Source organism: Physeter macrocephalus, chromosome 11 (assembly GCF_002837175.3).
Source record: "Physeter macrocephalus isolate SW-GA chromosome 11, ASM283717v5, whole genome shotgun sequence".
NCBI classification, from domain to species: Eukaryota; Metazoa; Chordata; class Mammalia; order Artiodactyla; family Physeteridae; genus Physeter; species Physeter macrocephalus.
Window position 1 is genome coordinate 35,398,102 of NC_041224.1, and position 23,076 is coordinate 35,421,177.

Consider the following 23,076-nt stretch of genomic DNA (forward strand, 5'->3'; position numbering starts at 1 on the left):
GGAACCTCCATACTGTTCTCCATAGTGGCTGTATCAATTTACATTCCCACCAACAGTGTATGAGGGTTCTCTCTTCTCCACACCCTCTCCAGCATTTATTGTTGGTAGATTTTTTTGATGATGGCCATTCTGACTGGTGTAAGATGATGCCTCATTGTAGTTTTGATTTGCATTTCTCTGATGATTAGTGATGTTGAGCATCTTCTCATGTGTTTGTTGGCAATCTGTATATCTTCTTTGGAGAAATGTCTGTTTAGGTCTTCTGCCCATTTTTGGATTGGGTTGTTTGTTTTTTTGTTATTGAGCTGCATGAGTTGCTTATAAATTTTGGAGATTAATCCTTTGTCAGTTGCTTCATTTGCAACTATTTTCTCCCATTCTGAGGGTTGTCTTTTGGTCTTGTTTATGGTATCCTTTGCTGTGCAAAAGCTTTTAAGTTTCATTAGGTCCCATTTGTTTATTTTTGTTTTTATTTCCATTTCTCTAGGAGATGGGTCAAAAAGGATCTTGCTGTGATTTATGTCATAGAGTGTTCTGCCTATGTTTTCCTCTAAGAGTTTGATAGTGTCTGGACTTACATTTAGATCTTTAACCCATTTTGAGTTTATTTTTGTGTATGGTGTGAGGGAGTGTTCTAACTTCATTGAGTTACATGCATCTGTCTAGCTTTCCCAACAGCTTTGAGTTTATTTTTGTGTATGCTGTTAGGGAGTGTTCTAATTTCATACTTTTACATGTACCTGTCCAGTTGTCCGAGCACCACTTATTGAAGAAGCTGTCTTTTCTCCACTGTATATTCTTTCCTCCTTTATCAAAGATAAGGTGACCATATGTGTGTGGGTTTATCTCTGGGCTTTCTATCCTGTTCCATTGATCTATATTTCTGTTTTTGTGCCAGTACCATACTGTCTTGATGACTGTAGCTTTGTAGTGTAGTCTGAAATCCAGGAGCCTGATTCCTCCAGCTTTGTTTTTCTTTCTCAAGATTGCTTTGGCTATTCGGGGTCTTTTGTGTTTCCATACAAATTGTGAAATTTTTTGTTCTAGTTCTGTAAAAAATGCCAGTGGTAGTTTGATAGGGATTGCATTGAATCTGTAGATTGCTTTGGGTAGTACAGTCATTTTCACAATGTTGATTCTTCCAATCCAAGAACATGGTATATCTCTCCATCTATTTGTAGCATATTTAATTTCTTTCATTAGTGTCTTATAATTTTCTGCATACAAGTCTTTTGTCTCCTTAGGTAGGTTTATTCCTAGATATTTTATTCTTTTTGTTGCAATGGTAAATGGGAGTGTTTTCTTAATTTCACTCTCAGATTTTTCATCATTAGTGTATAAGAATGCCAGAGATTTCTGTGCATTAATTTTGTATCCTGCTACTTTACCAAATTCATTTATTAGCTCTAGTAGTTTTCTGGTAGCATCTTTAGGATTCTCTATGTATAGTATCATGTCATCTGCAAACAGTGACAGCTTTACTTCTTCTTTCCCAATTTGGATTCCTTGTATTTCATTTTCTTCTCTGATTGCTGTGGCTAAAACTTCCAAAATTAAGTAATAGTGGTGAGAGTAGACAACCTTGTTTTGTTCCTGATCTCAGAGGAAATGGTTTCAGTTTTTCACCATTGAGTACGATGTTGGCTGTGGGTTTGTCATATATGGCCTTTATTATGTTGAGGTAAGTTCCCTCTGTGCCTACTTTCTGGAGGGTTTTTATCATAAACGGGTGTTGAATTTTGTCAAAAGCTTTTTCTGCATCTATTGAGTTGATCATATGGTTTTCTTCCTTCAGTTTGTTAATATGGTTTATCCCATTGATTGATTTGCATATATTGAAGAATCCTTGCATTCCTGGGATAAACCCCACTTGATCATGGTGTATGATCCTTTTAATGTGCTGTTGGATTCTGTTTGCTAGTATTTTGTTGCAGATTTTTCCATCTATGTTCAGTGATATTGGCCTGTAGTTTTCTTTTTTTGTGACATCTTTGGTTTTGGTATCAGGGTGAGGGTGGCCTCGTAGAATGAGTTTGGGAGTGTTCCTCCCTCTGCTATATTTTGGAAGAGTTTGAGAAGGATAGGTTTTAGCTCTTCTCTAAATGTTTGATAGAATTCTCCTGTGAAGCTCCTCCCTCTGCATATTTTGGAAGAGTTTGAGAAGGTAGTTGTTAGCTCTTCTCGAAATATTTGATAGAATTTGCCTGTGAAGCCATCTGATCCTGGGCTTTTGTTTTTTGGAAGATTTTTAATCACAGTCTCAGTTTCTGTGCTTGTGATTGGTCTGTTTATATCTTCTATTTCTTCCTCTTTCAGTCTAGTAACTTGTGCTTATTTAAGAATTTGTCCATTTCTTCTAGGTTGTCCAGTTTTATTGGCATTTAGCTGCTTATAGTAATCTCTCATGATCCTTTGTATTTCTGCAGTGTCAGTTGTTACTTTTCCTTTTTCATTTCTAGTTCTATTGATTTGAGTCTTCTCCGTTTTGTTATTGATCAGTCTGGCTAATGGTTTATCCATTTTGTTTATCTTCTCAAACAACCAGCTTTTAGTTTTATTGATCTTTGCTATCGTTCCCTTCATTTCTTTTTCATTATTTCTGATCTGATCTTTATGATTTCTTTCCTTCTGCTAACTTTGGGGGTCTTTTTGTTCTTCTTTCTCTAATTGCTTTAGGTGTAAGGTTAGGTTGTTTATTTGAGATGTAACAGGTGCACTTTTAAATTTATTTATTTATTTTTTTGGCTGTGTTGGATCTTCGTTGCTGTGCGCAGGCTTTCTCTAGTTGTGGCAAGCGGGGGCTACTCTTCATTGCGGTGTGCAGGCTTCTCATTGCGGTGGCTTCTCTTGTTGCAGAGCACGGGCTCTAGGTGCACGGGCTTCGGTAGTTGTGGCTCACAGGCTCTAGAGCGCAGGCTCAGTAGTTGTGGCACACAGGCTTTACTTGCTCCGCGGCATGTGGGATCTTCCCAGACCAGGGCTCGAACCCATGTCCCGTGCATTGGCCGGTGGATTCTTAACCACTGCACCACCAGGGAAGTCCTAAAACTGGTGCACTTTTAAATTGTATTACTTAGCTGGAGAATTCATTTGCTAGGGCTGTTATAACAAAGTACCTCAAACTGGGTGGCTGTAAACAATAGAAATTTATTCTCACAGTTGTGGAGTCTGGAAGTCTGAAATTAGGGTGTCAGTAGGGTTGGTTCCTTCTGGGGGCTCTGATGGGGAATCTGTTCCGGGCCTCCCTCCGGCTTCTGGTGGTACCAGCAACCCTTGGCTTGCAGACCCATAATCTCTTCCTAACTAACTACTTCTGCAAAGACCTTGTTTCCCAGTAAGGTCACATTCAAGGTTCAGAGAGTTAAGACAGGGACATGTCTTTTGGGGGGACACAGTTCAACATACAGCAGGTACTTAGGCTTATGATTTCTGACTCTCATGTGGGGTCTTGAACGAGGATGAGGGTGAGGGAGCCCTGGCCGCAGAGGGTTCCTGCAGGACTCCTCTGTCTTTCATTTTAAAGTGTTGATTTGTTGGGATCTTTGGAAAAGAAAAAGCCAGGAGATCAGTATCAATTCCAGTGTTTGGGGCTCATTTCCAGGTGGTTTCATGTGGGTCTTATTATTTGGGCGACTTTCCTTTTATATCCTTTCAGCACTACTCTTTTTGATTGTTGCAGATGGAATAGTTCGATTTTCAGAGTCTTATACTTCTTTATTTTTTTAAATTGAGATATAATTGACATATAACATATGCTTCTTTTTTAAATACACCAGTTACTTGATTCAAATTAGATCTCTTTTTGCAAATTTTAACTTCTGTGTTTCCCCATTTATGTTTCTAGTTTCATTATAAACTTTGATGATACTTTAAAACCGTATAGCAAACTTCTATTTAAAGTCCATATTTTAGATCCTAAAACTACCTTAAGCATTTGTATATGGAAAATTAGAGAAACAAATGTGATGTTTACCTAAATTGCAGTCTCTCACTTTGCTTACATTGAAGAGTCTTTAGCTTGCAGATATAAGATCCATGATCTTGGAAATGTTTTAATTTATTTGTTCCCTGATCTAGTCAACAGACGTTTATTGCTATACACTACTCCAGGGTTGGGGGCTCCACAGTGACCAAAAGAAAACCCTCCTGCCCTCCTGGAGGAGGCGTGGACAGATAGTTAGATGGTACCTGCTGTGGAGACGGCACCACCCTGGAGGACAGTGAGGGAGAGGGCCACGAGGCCGTCTGCCAGAGGCAAGAAGGAGGCCAGGGCCCCGGAGGGAGTGGGCTGGGGTTTGGAGGGAGAGCAGGGCTGGATGCTGCATGGAAACAGGGAGAACAAGAGCAGAGGTGAGGCCGGGGCAGCCTCGGAGCCCATGGACGGTGGCGAAGGCAGACCGTGGATGTGGTGAAGCTGTACTTTCCCCCAGCCATCAAGCACTTTATATGTGGTCTCTCATCCAAATAACTGCCGATTTTTACAAGTACTGAGCGTGTGCCCACACAGTGCACGTCTGGCCTGGAGGCCACACAGGCGGTCTAGCATTTCTGCTCACTCCTGTCATCGTCCTTCTTGGAGACGTGACTCTCCCTTCGTAGCCATTTTCAAACCTGAGAAATCCAACCTTGTGGAGAGAGGAGTGGGTGTGAAAAGGAGTTGGTCGGTCTCTGGTGGACACATGTAAGGGGAGGGCAGGGGGACAAGGGAGTCCCTCGGCGTCTCTACACTTCTCAGGAGCCCAGAAGTAGAAGGAGCAGACATTGGTGTCTCCTGAAAAGAGAAAACAGGTGCTGAGAAGAGCACAGGGACGTGTGGCAGCCACACCTGCCTTCAGAGGCCTTCAGGGCCCAAAGGTGCAACCTTGGTGTGCATGCAGCACATTTACATGCATATCTGTGTTCAGACAGCTGACGTGCTTCTAACCAGACACAAACTGCCATTACAGGCCCACCGATGACAGCAACCAGCCCCCAGGCCGCGGCGTCCTCTCCATGCACGGGCTGACCTATGGGGTCATCCGGGTGGACTCGGAGGAAAAGCTGTCTGTACTCACCGTGCAGGATGTCGGCCTCGTGATGCCTGGAGGTGAGCGCGGGTACAGGCGCAGAGTCAGAGCCCAGCCAGGGACCAGCTGCCAGTGCTGCCCTGGCTGGCACCCCTGTCCCCTGCTGTGAGCGTGCCCACCTCGGCCTGACCTCCAGTCTGGTCCCGTGTTCACCAAGCTTCAGCCCAGGAGGTGCGGTAACACGGCCTCTCCTAATAAAAGAAAACCCAAAATGTTCACGAAGCTGAGGAAAGGCCTCTATGTCACATGCGCCCTGGGACCCCAGGAGGCACCCAGGGCTGCTCTGCACCCCCAGCGGCACCTGGGCAACTTCTCCCCGTGCAAAGGTCAGCTTCCTGCTGGTTGTCCTGGTGCACCGGGGGCCAAACCCTTATGGAAGCTTGCCTGCAGCACAGGAGCCCTTGTTTAAGTCACAGAAATCATTTCCGCGTTGCACACAGACAAGCTCCCGGCAGAAGGACCTGCCTTGATGAAGCCCTCTTGCCTCTCCACCCCTGCCCTGTGCTGGGACACCTCCTGAGGCCTTGCGGGGGCCCCAGGGAGTGCAGCGGGAACGGCTCTGCTGGCAGAAGGGAGCCCCGGTCTGATTTGTAGGGCTCCCTACCTGGCCCCGCCTCTCCTCACTCTTCACATGGTGTCCCCGGGGAGTGGGCGCCCTTTCCTGGGGCAGTTCCTCCAGAGTTTGGACCTTCTCCTGATGAGCCTCCACGCACACGGGTGTTGTCTCGCCTCATCAGGGGCGGTCGCATCCACATACAACCTAACCCCAAAGCCAGGCACATGCTCAGCTCAGCTGCAGCTTCAGCCAGGCCTCCTGGCTCCATTCCTTTCTTGCTTTTTCAAATAAATAAATTCCCCATGGTTCCAACCTCAAAAGATGAGAAAAGTGTACAGTGAAAAGCCTCCTTTCCAGCCATTGGAGGCAACCACAGTGGAGACATGCAGGCAACATGTACACACACACACACACACACACACACACACACACACACACACACACACACACACACACACACACACAGAGAGGCGTATTCTTTTTCCTGTTTTTTTAAAATTTCGTGTAACAGTAGAGCCCTTCATGCCTGCTCATATCTTGAATCTTGAAGCTCATTTGTTAGCAGCAGGTGAAGAACTCACACATTCCCTTCCAGGCTGAGGAGCGTTATGGTGTTTGAACACATAATAGTTTATCCAAACCCTTCCCATTGGGCGATTTTCCACTTTTTGCCCCTGCAGTGTGGTTGATGCAGTAACTCATCTGTGCTCCAGCCTGCAGAGGTGTGAGGAAGAGCTAACAGGGAGAGTTCTAGAAACGCGCAGTGTGAAGGGCACACACCCAAGTAACTCTGATGAGGCTCTCCTTCAGAAGGATCATAAGGATTGATATTTCTGCTGCTAGCGGGGGACGCCCCTCTTCCTCCACTCCCTCATGCCCAGTGTATTTTCAGACTTTCTGATTTTTACCAGTTTGAGGGATAAAGAATACTTTGGTGTCATTTTAATTTGAACTTTTCTTACCATGAGTGAGCTGAACATCTTCCCGCGTTTTGAGTGTCGTTGTTTATAGACACAGCACTCCCTGTCACCTAACACCAACCTGAGGGTGAGGGGCAGCCTTATGACTCTTTCTGGCCAGCTCAGCTGTCACTCGGTGCACCCACCACGTCCCTGAAACCCCAGCTTCAGCCCTGATCGCTGGCACTCCGCAAACAGGAATATTAGCTTCCGCCAGCCTTCCCTGAAGGGCCCACCTTGACGGGGAATCTGAGGTCAAAGACTGAGATTCCTGTGGGACAGGGGAGGCTTTCTGTTTAGAAAAGCCTGAGAGGCTGTTGAGCAAGTGTCTCATGCTCGTTGGTTTCAGGGCTCAGGCTGCATCTTGGAGGCTGTGCGGGCTGGCTGATGACGCTCAGCATGCGGCAGTGATGCTTAGGCTTGTTCTAAGTGTCGTCTTCATGTCTGGATGGCAGAACGGTTACTCCCTTTAAATGCCATTTACACACTAAAATTACAGCAATTGGAATTATTTACTGATGTCATAGCTATAAAATGTGAGGTTTTGCTGCAACATGGAGACTCACTTGCCTCAGGGACTGCGAGGACCTGCTCACTTTCACCTGTGGTTTTGCTGCAGACGCTGCTTCTGCTCATTTGTGTTCTTTTTCATATTCATTCATTTCTTCTCTCTGACTCCCTCCCTCCCTCCGTCTCTAATGTCACTGTGCTTCGTTTTGCGTTCAGCCATCATGTGTTCAGTGAAGCCGGACGGGGTTCCCCAGCTGTGCAGGACGGACGAAGTCGGGGAGCTCTGCATGTGCGCGGTTGCCACAGGCACGTCCTACTACGGCCTCTCGGGTATGACCAAGAACACCTTCGAGGTAGGTGGGAGGTGAGCCCCGTCAGACAGCCATTGCCAGGTGCGTGGAATAGACGTGAAAGAGAAGATGGTAATTTCTCAATAAAATGTATTCATAGTAATTTAAATGGTTGCACTTTCTCCTGCCGTCTTTTTTATAGTTTTCAATAAATTTGGCTTAGCAGCGTTGTTTTCACCTCATAACCAGAGTTGAGAAAGAGCAAGTACAGTTTCTTTAAAAGGGGCCTTTTTTTCCATTGCCGTTCTCACCCGTTTAGGAAGAGCAGCAGCTGACAGGTGGGGGCTGGAGAGTGTGCACGGCCCTGCTGGGGGAGGGAGCAGTGGCCCCCTTGGGGCCTGTCAGCCTCGGCCAGACATGCACACTGTACATCTACCTCTACCACACGAGTGTGTGTCCGTGCCGTGTGCACACGGGTGTGGCATGCAGAGCACACACATGCACACACTGCCCAGCAAACCCAGCATTCTCAGAATTCGTATCATTTCACCAAGTGTGCCTGACCTTAGAAGGAACACACTTTGACTGAGTTGTGTGTCAGCAAGTATGAGTTGTTTGGGGATAAATTTATTAACATGTAGAACTTCAGATGTGAACACATGTGATGTGGTGCCTTGTATAGGCAGCTTTGTTGAATGTAGATTCAGGTTTCTAAGTGCCCCTGAAACTGAGCCAAACACAGTCTAAATGAAACTTATCTCCTTTTCTTTGCCACTTATCTGTCGGGTGGGTTGAGGAAACTAGGGGTCGAGTTTGAACTCGTGGGGCTTGCTTCCTCTGTATTTTTCTTTTGAGTGTATTTCCAATAAGGAAAAATAGCATTTTAATGAACAGGGATTACTTTACAACTGACAGATGTTATTTAAAATGCACCTTGCTTCTCCACTTACCATATTTATGCTGTGGTTTTATAAGCAGAAGAATGAATTAGTGTTTGTTAGACTGTGGCAGGCCTCTTCAGAGGCATGGGCCGGTGGGACGAGCTGTGAGAGCTGGGGAGGGAGGGGAGGTGCCCGCAGGCTGGCGCTCACAGCAGCTGTGCGGACCTGGGCTTCTCCAGCCAGGGTCAGGTGAGGAGACCCAGCTGCGGGGAAGCAGGACCAGTGGGCTCCAAGGAGGAGGGTGGAGGCCGGGCCCTGCTGGGCACTCAGAGCTCCTTGTCCCCAGGTGTTCCCGGTGACGAGCTCGGGGGCCCCGGTCAGCGAGTACCCCTTCGTGAGGACGGGCCTGCTGGGCTTCGTCGGCCCTGGGGGCCTCGTGTTCGTGGTGGGCAAGATGGACGGGCTCATGGTGGTCAGTGGGCGCAGACACAACGCCGATGACATCGTGGCCACAGCACTGGCCGTGGAGCCCATGAAGTTCGTGTACAGGGGAAGGTGAGCGCCCTCTGTGGTTGGCACAGTTCTCCAGACTACACCTGCTGTGTAAAACTGCAAAAAATTGCTTAAACTAACGGGACTTGGTGTCCTCCTCTGTAAAATGAAGCCACTGGATTCTATTACTTCTGAGATTCCATGCAGTTCTGAATGTCCAATTTTATGAAACTTTTCTGAGCCCCATAAATATACTTTCACTAAATTCTCTTCCAAGTTAAATAAGAATGTCCATTTGAAAATCTTATTTTTAATAAGTAACTACACAGAGAAAAGAGCCAAGCATTTATCTTGCTGCAGCTCATTCACCCAGAGGTAACAGTTGAGCCACAAACTGCCTGGAAACTGGCTCCCATGGGTTTCTTCCCGGTGGTGCCCCCAACCCCAGCTTGGCACACAACCGACACTGGATCGCTGACCATTGCTCCTGAGGTTTTGCCGATTTGGAGGAAGTCAGCTGCTTTGGATCTCACCCTGAGTTGCCGAGCTAGTGGAAGCAGGAGGAAGCAGAACTTGGGGTTGGGTGTAGCCGAGCCACCTTCGTGCAGAGGACACCCTGGAGGGCCATTCGCCACGTTTTGTGCTTCCCGTGAGAGGCAGACGCAGCTAGCAGAAAACCATTAGCTCCCAATGGCAAATTTCTGCTGATTGGGAGAATATTGCTTCGCAGGTGCAAACTCAAGATGCAAGTCGCACGGCTCAGTAAATTTCAGCAGTTCTGATACCTGCGCTTGACTCCTCTGTCCCGAGGCATGAGGCCCGTCACCCAAAGCCACAGGCTACCTCCATAGGAAGTGTGGTGGTTCTGCCCTCCGGCTTTGCCAGGCTTCTCCCCCAAAGCTGCACTTAAGTGAGTGAGCACCTGGGAGTTGGAAGCTGCAATTTCCCGTCAAGGTGGTAGTTGTCTCTGGGAACCCCTGAGCTCTGCAGTCGTAACAGCTGCGAAGCCCTTTATGGCAGGGCCAATCCCTTTGTGAGCCTCTCCAGCATGTGATCACCGCGATTTCCTGTCTGTCCCCACAGAATAGCCGTGTTTTCGGTGACCGTCCTGCACGACGAGAGGATCGTGATCGTGGCTGAGCAGAGGCCGGACTCCACGGAGGAGGACAGCTTCCAGTGGATGAGCAGGGTGCTGCAGGTAGCTCGCTCCTGCCCCGAGCCCCTCTCCTGGGCTCACATCAGCTTCCCTGCACCATTGTGCTCTCTGATCATCCCTCCTTTTGACCGGAGATTGCATCAGCCATGAAACTTACAGTTGCCTTCTAGGGAAGGAGCTAAACAGACAGGCTTAGGGTTCAGAGGTTTGCAGAACTGGCTCCCGCTCGCTTGTGGAGGTCGCAGCAGGACCTTTTGGTTATGACTTTGAGAGCGTGCTTTCTTTTCTCCCAGCATCCGTTCTTGTGTGTGTGGTGTCCCACAAGTGCTATGAAAACTGTATTCTGCTCAGTTTGGCGAGCCTGCCCTCCTCTGACCTCAGCGTCTCCGTGCCAGGAGCATCACGGGTGCCGCACTTGCTTCTATGTGTTGTGATTTGCACAGTGTGAGTATTTGCTCCATGCCTGTTCATGATACCTATTTTAACACGGTTCCCTCTCTCATGACCTTCCAGGCAATCGACAGTATACATCAAGTTGGGGTTTATTGTCTTGCACTGGTTCCAGCAAACACTCTCCCCAAAACCCCACTCGGTGGCATCCATTTGTCAGAAACGAAGCAGCTTTTCCTGGAGGGCTCACTTCACCCCTGCAATGTCCTGATGTGCCCCCACACATGCGTCACAAACCTGCCCAAGCCTCGGCAGAAGCAACCAGGTACGTCTGGAGGGCCGTGCAGGCCCGGGGTGGCCCTGGAGCTGGGTGGGGGCCACGCTGACCACGGTTCTCAGCCTCCCTCCCCTCCCGTCTCCCACCACACACTCCCAGGCAAGTCAGCCTCCCCCTAAGCAGTGTCTTTCTACCAAGCATGGGATGGAATGCAGCAGGGGGTGTAGACCACTTGGATGGAGAGGTGTTGGCGGTGCCTGAGCCTAGCCTTCTTGGCGGTTGTCAGACCTCCTGGGTGGCCTTTGGCAGAGAACCTCTCAGGGTCACGGCTTTCTGTTGCACAAATTAGAATAAGGCTTCCATACCTGTTTCATGAGTCACAGCAGCAGGAAGCCTGTGAGGAATCGTACAGATCTCCTCGTGACGTTGTCATGATGGTAAACATTTGTCTGCTGCTTTGCAATTTGGGGAACACGTAATTATCTACTATCTGACTTGATCCTCCTAGCAGCTAATTGATCATACTCTTTGAGGCTGCACACAGTTATCAGTGAAAACGAATTCATTGCAAGAATATGGTGGTGAGGAATCAACTCTTCTGCCAGTATGGTGATGGAAGGTCCCCAGGCCTCCAGGCTTGATGTGCAGACAGACCTCGGAGGCAGCCAGGATGAGCTCGGGCTGGGGTATTAGGACAACCGCCAACAGTGCCTGGCACAGGCAGGCTGCTTGTCCACACGTTCCATGTGTTAACTCATTTCATCCTCGTGGATTTTGTCCTCTTATCTCCATTTTGCAAGGAAATGAGGAAATTGTACCACAGAGGGGTTCAGGAGCTGCCTAAGGCTGTGGGTCCAGAATGTAAGAGAGACAGACCCAGCCCTCACAACTCTTCACTCCACCGATGAAGAGTGGCAGCGGGGGCAGAGTTCCTGGCGAGCCAGCTAGAGGTGGCTGGTGGGCGCTGGGCGCAGCACAGTTGGCGGTAGATACAGGAACCAGCCCGCCCCCAGGCCACCCCCAGAAGTGAGCTTGATGAGATGGGGGTGAGCGGTCTCTCCAGATTCAGGTGAGGACGCTGATACTGCAGGAGGAAAGCAGGTACCAGGCTCACCGACTTTGCCCCTCTGTGCCGGCAGCAGCAGTGGGATTTCCACAGCGTGGCTCTCGCCGTGTTCTTACGGAATCGACAGGAGTGTCTCGGCTCCACGGGGTGTCCTCACTCACTGTCCCAACCTCCCTCTCCCACCTTTAACCTTGGTCCATCATCAGATGCCTCAACCCCGTGGCCAGTGGGCCCAGGTGTTGGAGATGCAGTTTGTGACAGAAGAATTTAGGACAGACATTTATGATGAGGCATCGTTGGCAGATGCATGACCGTTGCAGGGCTGCAGGGCTCAGACACCTGTCAGACATCTAGGAACCCATGACAGGGACACATGGCCCAGTGAACAGGCTCTGAGAGCCAAGTTGGGTGCCTTCCTCCTCAGGGCACACACGGCGGGTACCAGGATCCGCACCACTCTTACATGCAGCACAGAAAATGCAGCTTCGTGTGATTGGCCATTGTAAGGAAAGGATTCTCTAATGGTACCTGGTTATCTCATTTATTCTTGTTAAATATTGGCGGTTATATAACTCTGTCTTCAAAAAATTGTTTGTTGTTTGTTTGTTTGTGAGTTTTTTAACAAATACTAAATGAATAGATGTCAGCATCTCGCTAACTGGAGAACAAAGGCAGCGGCCTGGGAGAACACTTATGGGAATTTGGTGAAAGCATTATTTCTGTGTACCCTTACTTGAGACTTGTTCATATTTGCTGTCCTTTTCATGGTAGTGACTTACTTGAAATCCTGTTCTAATTAGATTTTTCAAAGCTACGTCTTTGAAGGGATTTCCCCAGAGTAAGCTTCTTCCCAAAGTGGGAAGTCATGTTCTCAGGAACTTCACTCATGTTTTCCTCACGTGTGTGCCTCTGCTTCTTTGCAGAGATCGGCCCTGCCTCTGTGATGGTGGGGAACCTGGTGTCTGGGAAGAGGATCGCACAGGCCAGCGGCAGAGACCTGGGCCAGATAGAAGACAATGACCAGGCCCGGAAGGTGAGAGCTGAGGGTCAGACGTCTGCCTGGGCTCCTCTCCACTCCTGCCCAGATGCTGTATCACAGGCATCACCAACTCCCACTTGCCCTCTCTGGCAGCCCAGTATCTACCATTGATGACCTTTCTTCCTACCTGCCCTCTTGGTCCTGCAAGAGATGTCTGTGTAATTTTATAAGGAAAACGTGTTTGTTGAGGGTGCAGTGTTGTAGGACTGCATGGGTAGGTGATGCAGTCCCGTGAATAGCAGGCCTGAGGCCAGTGTCTGCAACCCCTGTCCTGTCCTAGCATCCCCTAAGCACTTGTTCCTGATTCTCCCTCCAGCCCTGATTTGACACTCACACTGCCTCACAGCCACCTTACAGTGAGGCTTCAGTCCTTTGATTCTTGGAATTCAAGAAAACGTCAATGCAAAACCCAGGTTTGGGAGCCAGACATTCTTAAAGCAGCCTTGGGAGCTGTAGGAGGAATTCTTGGGCCCCACTCCACTTAAATATCAGACACACAGTTTGTCACGCTTAGCTACAAGTCCCCATTAGAACCATCAGCCTTGAGAACTCTCATGATTCACCAAAAGGTGGTCCCACTCTAAATGGGCTCCCAGGAAATGTGACAAAATCAACCATTTAAGATGTTGCCAATTTGGTAACATGTAGTAACACGTTCACTGAAAGCACTTGATCACCATGTTCCCCACCTCACAGTACATTTCCATCATGAAACGGATTAAGGTGAAGGTGTGGGCATTTCCTGTATCCTGGCACTAGTGCTGTGTCCTGACATTAAACAGGGCCGTCCTTGTTACTACAGACTGAGTCAGTGGGTACGTGTCACCTGTGTGATCTGCAGAGCTGTTGAATGACTTCAGGGATGGCCATTGTAAACACAACAATTTAAGAGAGCCCATTTTTGAAAAACAGGGTAGCTCTGATTCTGTCATTGCAACCCCCAGAAATCACTGCTGCATCTTCTGGAAGCCCCAGGAGACAGGATTTTTCTGTGTCGGCTACTCTGTCTATAAGGGGAATAGAGTCTTCCCACCCTTGGGCAGGTTTCAGAAAACTTCCCTCATGGTGGCATGGCACCAGCCCTCTGACTCCTGGGTCTGAATCAAGCACAGTGAATTCCAAATCACTGTCAGGAAAGCACTGTGAACACCTGCTTATTCTGTCAATTATATTTATATGGGATTATCCTCTTGCTGTCTTAAGCCACCTTAAAAGCACCCAGACAGACTAAACTTTTAGATGTCGAGGCCAGCCCAACCCCCCAGGACAGTCTAGACCTAATGGCTGTGCTCTTTTCCAGTTCCTGTTCCTCTCGGAGGTCCTGCAGTGGAGGGCGCAGACCACTCCTGATCACGTGCTGTACACGCTGCTCAACTGTAGGGTGAGGCCCCGCCCGTGTGCCCTGGTCGTTCCCTGTGTGGTCCGCAATTTCATGCTTCTGTATCGTATTCTCCACTCAAACCTTTCTCCTCAGTCTTACCTGAATCCTTTTATTTATTTGTTTATTGCTATTTTGACTGAAACCTTTTCACCTAAGAAAGGTTGCTTTTAAATATAAGGGTTTGAGCGTGTGTGTGTGTGTGTGTGTGTGTGTGTGTGTGTGTATACACATATATTTTTGTATGTATTTTAGCAATATTTTTTTGCAATATTTCCCCTCCCCTCAAGTGTGTGTGTGTGTGTGTGTGTGTGTGTGTGTGTATACACATATATTTTTGTATGTATTTTAGCAATATTTTTTTGCAATATTTCCCCTCCCCTCAAAATGAGTGATGAATGTCTACAACAGAACAATTGCAGATCTATGAGGTATTTATGTCTTTATTTTTATTACTCAACTCCTTTTTTTTTTTTTATAAGAAGTTGTGTTTTAGTTATAGGCTTTCATTCTTAGGAATGAAAATAATTTCTATTTTATAATTAAAGTTCATATTTACATCTCGTATTAGAAAAGCAAACTCCTCAGATAGTGTTCCACAATAGTACTTAAGAGTAAGGCCTTAAACATGCAAGAAATAGTACTAACAATAAACATTAAATGCAGAAGTCTTTAATATGTTTGTTAACTTTGTGTTTGCTTTGGAAATAAGGCCTGAAAAATAGATTTAACGTAGGTCATCTTGACAAGCATGGGTACTTGCAGCTTTAAGAAGCCATGGCTCTTCAGAGTTGCAAAATGTCAAAATCTTAGTGCTCGAAGGCACCTCTTGTCATTTAAAGCAGTAGATTAAGGACAAGTGAAAGGAAATGCCAACAATATAAGTTACTCCCTGAACCTCTAATTTGGATAGCCAGCTACAGACCAGCTTTGCAGTGATTTAGTTGGTAGAAGTAACCTCTGGTCCTCCTCTGACACAGCTTGTCTTGAATTGCCTTGTATGCTGAATTGACCTCAGCAGTTTCTTGTTCACTGTGTCTGTTCAAGACCGACCCCAGGAAGAGTCTTAGAAAGCACTCCCGCACCCCAGCCTCTGTGAGGAACGCTTGCTACCCTTGCCTTTTGGCGCCTACGCTTGGGCCTAGTGGACCCTCTTCCCAGGATTAATAATGCTCTTGTGCTCAGGGCGCACAGGTGCATGGTGATGAGATGCAGGGCAAGCCCAACGGTCGTGTGGTTACCAGGAGGCCCTGCGTCGCACCTGAAACGTGCCTTCCCTGCTGCTCTCATCCGTCTCTTTCCTCTGGCTCCTCCTCAGCCTGTAAACACAGATAAGACTCTCCTTTCCTGGCACTGTCGCCGGTTGGTGCTGTCCTGTCACTCTAATTGCTTCTTCTGACTTTCTTCGTCCTGTGCACGTGGCGTGTCTCCTGGAGACTGTTGGGGACTTTCCCTTCTTTCTCCAGAGTCTCTCGTGGCCTCTGGAGCTTTCCAACAGCACCTCCAGAGGGGCAGCTGGAGCTGGAGCCACACTGCAGCCTGTCCCCCACCCCTGGGAAGGACTCCTACTCAGAGCCCCTTCGCTCAGCTCCCTGAGTGGGGCCGTGGTGCTGACGTGACGAGGTAGGACAGGACGTCCCCAGGATAGGCCTGCCATCCCCCGTGAACTGTGGGCAGCAAGGGGGCGAGAGTTGGGTCAGCATCCCTGTTCCCTCCCCTGCAGCTTGACCCCTCCAGAGCTCTGGGTAAGAGGAAATTTCTTATCTGTCCCAGACACAGATTCAAAAATGATTCAGGCATGTTCATAGACTATAGTCCTGTCAGTGGGAGGAAAACAGCCATGCTAACTGCGTCTCGCTTGGGGACTGGCAATGTGCAGGGAAGATCAACCCCATTCCCAGACCCTGAGTTCACAGTCCTTTTCTGTGGCTAGACATTGGATCATTAGGAGAAATGTGTTCACCGGAAATGACTCGTATTCTAGAAGGGCTTCGTCAGCAGCAACAGAAGGTCTGACGGGGTGAGTTGTGGAGGTCAAGGCCATGAGTAAGTTTACTTCAGGTCAGCGCAGGGACAGCGTGGTCTACAACAGCCTCCCTTTAGACATGACCTTATCTCCTGAGGCTCTCCTGACGTGGAGGCGGCTACATCCAAACAGCTGGAAGGGTCGTATCAGAGCCAGGCATCTGTGTTCATTCCCAGCCTCTCCAACCCCATGTGCACACTTATGACAAGTGTTCAACCTGAACCAAAGGTCAAGAGCATCATTTCCATGGTGGTTACAGTGTCATTTCCACTCACTCAACCTTCTAGTTCAGCACTGTCCAATAGAAATACAGCGCAAGCCACACACACAATTTAATGTTTTCTAAAAGCAATATTTTAAAAAAGTAAAAAGAAACAGGTGAAATTCATTCTAATAATGTGTTTTACTCAATGTACCCAAACACTGTCCTTCCAGCATAGGGCCCCAACCCGCTTCCAGGCTTCCTCTGTCCTGGACAGCCCCTTCCGTTGGTTGTGAATTCCCCAGCTTGGTCGTGGCTCCCTTAAAACGGTTACCCATTGGCTTCCTGTCTGCTGCACACAGTGTTCACTCATATGCCCTCCTCCACGGCAACGCGGTCAATAGGATCAGAATTGTTATGAGGTTTATAGTAGGACGTGAGGATGTGATTCACTGCAAATAGTGGAAGACGTACATTCTTGGAACTTACTTGCATACAGAAAAGCATCTGTTTTTTTTTTTTTTTTTAAGAGAAACACCAGCCAACCCTTTTAACCTTTTTTTTTTTTTTTTTTTTTTTACTTTTTGAGAATTTTAAAATGTGAATCCTGTTTGGCATTTTCTTCATTCCTCAGTATGTTTTCTACTTGTCATTATTTAATTTAATGTAAAACTTTAAAATGGTGCCACATTTACAGTCATTGACACTGAAATCTGTTGTCTTTAGAATAGGGATTGGGTGGTGGGTTACCCTGCATTGCCATTCTGTCATGATACCGGCCGAGGCTTCTTTTAGGAAGAGTTAGCCTTAATTTCCTGTGAGGTACTTTTTCCTAGAACATTCTTCTTAGGCAGTAGGTTTCTATACTGAAAACCCAACTTTTCCCATGAATGTTGATGAGGATGCCAGGTAACCATTGACCTGAGGATAAACAGCATTTCATGTTTTTATGACAGCAAGCGCTTTGGAAAATGAAATGTGTGATTGAAAATCAGTGGTGTTTCCCCTGAGGTGAAAGGCTGTGTTGAGACTCCCCATAACCAGTGGTGATGCACAGTCTGGGGCTGGATGAGGCCTGTATCCCATTTGGCTCCCTCAACGTGGAGCCTGCAGGGAGCCACAGTGGAGCCTGTGGAGCCTGCAGGCTGGGGTGGAGGAGAGAGGCTGGGCTGGGCTCGATGGCACCCGACTGCCCAGCGGGGCCCTCCTCCCGTCTGGTGTAAAGCCCGTAGGGTGGCAAAGGGTATTGTGAAACATTCGCAGAGATTCCTAAAGGACAGAATGCCAATTAAATTTTACCATTTTAAAGTACCTGTAGGTGGAAATTTCATAAACAGAGTCAAAACATATGGCTGCTGGTTGTGAGTCACTGGTGCCTCTCAAATCTCATAGGCTTTGTTGTGTGACAGAAAAGCTGGTTATGATAGGGGATCAGTGTCGGCTCTCTGGATAATGGGGAGAAGATCAGTCCCAGAAGTTGAACAACTCAGTCAGAGAATGCTTGCTGCTTAAGATAAGACAGGCTAACGACCAGCGGACAGCGGGGTGGTGGCGGGACCCCCTGTGGCATTCTGCCGCCCCACCAGCAGCACAGCTGGTCCTCAGCAACAACCAGGAGCACAGTGCTGGCTTCCCTCCAGGACAGCTGGCGTGCGCACGTCAGGAGGCCTGGCGTGGGCCTCACCTTAGCTGTGCTGGGGGCTGGTACCCCATCTTTACTTAGAAGAACTCACAGGACTTTTGGGTCCTTTTGAGTGTGTGTTTTGGTTCATGCGACAGGTGTGTTCCCCAGGAGTAACTGCTCAGAGGAACGGTCCAGTTGAGAAGGCACCAAGTTCTCGGGTTTGGGCTGGGTTTCTAGACGCCAGTCTCGTGGATCTTTCTGTGTTTACCCAGTTTTGCCACATTCTGCTCTCTGGCTCTTCCATTTCATATATCTTTTTCTATTATTTTTTAACCTTTCTTAGAAGGAAGGTAATTAAGGAAAATATGTACGATGAGAAGGTTCAAATCAGAGAAATGTAAGCTAATCCTGTCCACTGTGGGAGAGGCCAGTGCCAGCACAGCAGGAAGGAACCGGAACCTGGCTGGCAGCTGCCTGGGTGGCCTCCCTTTGCCGGGCTTCTGTGGCCCTGGGCCCCGGTTATGGAGAGAGCCTGCTGCTTCCCAGGGTAGATACGGCCGTCATTGATCTCGTGAGTGTTTTAGGCAAACACCGGCTGCTGATATATACATCCTGATGCCTTTTAAATGGTTTTCACTCCCATCGGTTCCCTGGGCCCACCTTGTGCACGTGTTCCAGTTGAGTGGGAATTCTAATGTCTCTTCCCACACCTCAAGTCACCAGGTCACCAGTGTCCTTTAACGGCCCCAAATGTTCTGGTCTCTCCTGTCCACGTTTCTCCTCCCACACAACCGGCTGCTGACACCACCTTCCTGTGAACTTCTTTCTGCTCAGGCGACAGTCTTTTCTGTGTCACCCACCAGCTCATTTACCCTCCTTGGAAGCTCCCCACCTAAATAAAAGCATCTGGCCCAAGTGTCCACCATCGTTTCTTCAGCTGCAGGGTCTTCCTCACCTGACACTGCTGGCCAGTTTGCCTGTTGCTTAAGGAAAGGTCCTTCACCCTGTTCATCTCTTTAAAGTGGGAATTGATAATAAAGAAGCAGTTTTTAAATAGCTGGAGGCAGTGATCTCTTCTCACCTGGGAATATGTACAAATGAAAAGTGCATTCTCAAGAGAAACTTTTTTTGGATAGTTGTATGTTTATAATTTGCAGTTCATTCTTGCTTTTCTTTAAAGAGTAAACATCATGTATTTTGATATCTCTTAGTACTTACTTTGCTACTGATTTTCGCCTACAATGCTTTTTTAAGGTACTTTTCAATCCAAGTGTGTTTTACATTTGCTCCTGCATATTTAAAAGTCTACGTTAAATGAATTTGACAATTCCCTTTTTTTCTTTTGTGTTTTTTGGGGGTTTTTTGACTTTTCTTTGACTGTTGCTTTTCTGGGGGTTTGTTTGTTTTCTGACCTCCCTGACTTTTGATGTGGTCTTTCTTAAAAACAGTTTCAATTAGTCTTACTTTTCATAGTGTGAGTCCTGCAGATTTACAACTAATTCTTATTGCCCATGACAATTACACTTAAGTCCCAGAATTACTAGATTGATTTTTTTTGTGATTTTAGCTATTTTTTCAAGTCAAGTCATTGTTTTTTAAATATTTCTTTTTAATACAAACGTATCTAGATGCCTCTTTGGTGTTGTACTTCTTAGCCAGTGGTGAGGAAAGGAGAGTGAATGCTAACAGTGGGGGGGTCTTCTGAGGGTGTGACAAAAACATTCTGAAGCTGACTGTGGTGGTGATTGCCCAACTCTGCAGATACATCCATTTAACTGCACATTTTAAATAAGTGAGTTGTATGGTATATGAACTGCACCTCAAAGCTGTCATATTAAAAAAAATCTTACCCGCTTGTTCTTGTGCTACTCAGGGCACAATAGCGAACTCGCTGACATGTGTCCAGCTGCACAAGCGGGCTGAGAAGATAGCCGTGATGCTGATGGAGAGAGGGCACCTGCAGGATGGGGACCACGTCGCTCTGGTCTACCCACCGGGTAAGAAGCAGGGCCATGCAAGACCAGCCCTTGCCCGAGAGACCTTTCACTGCACATGCTGGTGCTCGATGACCTTGTGTGTTACCACCAAAAATGGGCACTGTCTCTCCTGCCTGGCTCACTTGTGCGGACTGTGCTACATGCTATACCACTAATAGTAGGGACACAGATAAAGTGGTAGTTAACAACGATTTTTGTATCTAAATTTGTTTTATTAGCTATCTGAGGTAGTTCATTTAATCAATAGTAGTTAAATCCTTGACTTCTGAATTGATAATCAGAAAGTTGAGTAATTCCTTAGAGAAATGAGAGCAATCAAGCTTCTGGGCTGCTTTGGCTTCCTGTGCCTAAAAGAACGGGCCGGGTGGGAGTTAACCCTGAAGTTTAACAGACCCACAGGGAGGAGGACAGGTCTGTTCAAGGTCTCAGTTACTGCCGTACCCGTCTGACTGTTTCCAGGCTGGTGATTCTGCTGACAGGGATGATGGCCATTAAACAGCTTGTTTTGTTTCAAGTGAGAACTTTTGCTTTTCTCCCCACGTAGGAATAGACCTTATCGCAGCATTTTATGGTTGCCTGTATGCAGGCTGTGTGCCAATAACCGTCCGTCCTCCACACCCACAGAACATCGCAACCACGCTGCCAACCGTGAAGATGATTGTGGAGGTAACGCTGCCTGCGGGTGTCTGCGCCTGAGTGTTGGGCTTGCAGATCACAGAGCCTGGGCTCCCGGGGAAGGGCCGGGTGCAGGCATGGGATTGCGTGGGAGTCTGCGGTCCCAGCGGTGGAGTGGGACTCAGCCTCTTCCCTCTAGGAGTTGGCCATCTCGTTTTGGAAGGAAGATAGCAGCTTGTGCGTAGGATTAGGGGCTAGAGAGCAGCTTTGCCACAATGCGTGGGAATTGATGCAACTCCCCAGAGAGGGCATCCCTCTGGACACTGGGAGCTTCCCTACCAAGCCCAAGGAGCAAACCAAAACAAGTAGGAAAGTCATACATTTTTAAAGGTTCTTTCCTCAAGACTGAGAAGCATCCTGTTGCTTTTTGAAAGTATAGATTTGATTTATTTTTTTTTTGCCTGGGGAAGTTTAAAAGGATTAGGATATGTTTTTCCCTTGGAGGAGGAACCACGAGGGACATCACAAATGAATACTTCTTTGTAGTTGTGTTGGGGGACCCTCAAGGTTGTCACTCTGGTAGATGGTACTGAGGCTGTGTGTGTAAATGTGTGCATTTCTGGGGGATGGAGCTAACAGTGAGAGCAGGTAGTTTGGATGCTACTTTCTGAGTGTGATCATCACACAGGGGATACTGCCAGGGACCTCAGTCCCCACAAGGTCTGCTTGTGTGCTCCGTGGTCAGATACCTGGTCACGTGGAACTCCATTGGCCAACACAGCCCCTCGTGAGGCAGCTGTGCTCCTGGTGCCCAGCCTGTGCTGCGAGCTTCGTGGCCTCCACGTGGTGCACAGCTGGCATGTGAGCATGCGTCCATCCCCGTCCTTTGCCCTCCTCCTCTCCATTCCTTGTTCTCTGACCCTCAGGTGAGCCGCTCCGCCTGTTTGATGACAACACAACTGATCTGTAAATTGTTACGGTCCAGGGAGGCAGCTGCAGCTGTAGATGTCAGGGCCTGGCCCCCGATACTGGACACAGGTTCGTCCTCCAACTCGCTGATTTGTTTGTTTGCTTATCTGCTTTTCCATTAAGTCAGAGATGCTAACAGCTTTGGTTTGCTTTCCAGATGATTTGCCAAAGAAGCGGCCTGCCCAGATCTACAAACCTTCCAACCCAGACACGCTAGCCTATCTTGATTTTAGTGTGTCCACGACTGGGATGCTAGCTGGAGTGAAGGTGAGAAACACAGTCTGCATAATAGTAGTTAGCAAGCCACAAAGCAATGGTCAGTTTTCATTCTTATGGGTATAGGGCTCTGGTGGGGCCGGGCAGCAAAACACGGAGAGAGGGATATATGTGCATTTTGTTCAAGCTATAAAATGCGTGACCATTTCAATAGTTAGCTAGGCTGACTGATTATTTCCAGATGTTCCAGCTATTTTTTTATGTAAACAGAGCTTCCCTAACCTCTAATTAAAAAACTGCCTATGTTTTTCTTTCTTGCTGGTTCTCAAATCCCAGTATTCTATTATAAAACCCTGTGCACTGGAGTTTCTCGCTTGTTTAACATGGGTCTCATTATAACTTGCCAGCACGCTGCTCATTGCCTCTGAAATGATGCTTTTTCCTATCAAAGAATGGTGGAACTACTATGTGTGTCACCAGAATTAGGACCCTCACAGCTCAGGCAATGTCCTTGTCAAGATACCGTTAAGCCTGAGAAAACCATAATTCAAAAAGAGTCATGTACCACAATGTTCATTGAAGCTCTATTTGCAGTAGCCAGGTCATGGAAGCAACCTAAGTGTCCATCGACAGATGAATGGATAAAGAAGATGTGGGGGCTTCCCTGGTGGCGCAGTGGTTGAGAGTCCGCCTGCCGATGCAGGGGACGCGGGTTCGTGCCGTGGTCCGGGAAGATCCCACGTGCCGCGGAGCGGCTAGGCCCATGAGCCATGGCCACTGAGCCTGCTCGTCCGGAGCCTGTGCTCCGCAACGGGAGAGGCCACAACAGTGAGAGGCCTGCGTAACGCAAAAAAAAAAAAAAAAAAAAAAAAGATGTGGCATATACATACAATGGAATATTACTCAGCCATAAAAAGAAACGAAATTGAGTTATTTGTAGTGAGGTGGGTGGACCTAGGTAGAGTCTGTCATACAGAGTGAAGTAAGTCAGAAAGAAAAAAACAAATACCGTATGCTAACACATATATATGGAATCTAAAAAAAAAGGAATAAAGACACAGATGTAGAGAATGGACTTGAGGACACGGGGAGGGGGAAGGGTAAGCTGGGACAAGTGGCATGGACATATATACACTACCAATGTAAAATAGATGGCTAGTGAGAAGCAGCTGCATAGCACCGGGAGATAAGCTCGGTGCTTTGTGACCACCTAGAGGGGATAGGGAGCATGGAAGGGAGATGCAAAAGGGAGGAGATATGGGGATATATGTATATGTATAGCTAATTCACTTTGTTTTAAAGCAGAAACTAATACACCATTGTAAAGCAATTATACTCCAATAAAGATGTTAAAAAAAAAAAAAAGA

The 23,076-nt window shown here is 47.5% G+C and overlaps 1 protein-coding gene across 4 annotated transcripts in view; it reads left to right on the top strand.

Annotated features, from left to right (window-relative positions):
- The window catches only part of DIP2C (disco interacting protein 2 homolog C), a 340,053-nt gene that overhangs the window by 289,408 nt on the left and 27,569 nt on the right, over positions 1 to 23,076 (top strand). For 3 of the 4 annotated variants that reach the window (XM_028494871.2, XM_028494872.2, XM_028494873.2), the window contains 11 exons: positions 4,947 to 5,086; positions 7,308 to 7,444; positions 8,609 to 8,817; positions 9,838 to 9,952; positions 10,424 to 10,625; positions 12,567 to 12,676; positions 13,983 to 14,063; positions 19,786 to 19,909; positions 20,454 to 20,575; positions 21,451 to 21,562; positions 21,651 to 21,760. In XM_028494871.2, coding sequence (XP_028350672.1) covers positions 4,947 to 5,086; positions 7,308 to 7,444; positions 8,609 to 8,817; positions 9,838 to 9,952; positions 10,424 to 10,625; positions 12,567 to 12,676; positions 13,983 to 14,063; positions 19,786 to 19,909; positions 20,454 to 20,575; positions 21,451 to 21,562; positions 21,651 to 21,760 — 1,462 coding nt within the window. Of the gene's footprint in view, positions 1 to 4,946; positions 5,087 to 7,307; positions 7,445 to 8,608; positions 8,818 to 9,837; positions 9,953 to 10,423; positions 10,626 to 12,566; positions 12,677 to 13,982; positions 14,064 to 19,785; positions 19,910 to 20,453; positions 20,576 to 21,450; positions 21,563 to 21,650; positions 23,037 to 23,076 lie in introns of those variants that run through there. The other variant, XM_055087862.1, reaches the window with a different exon arrangement.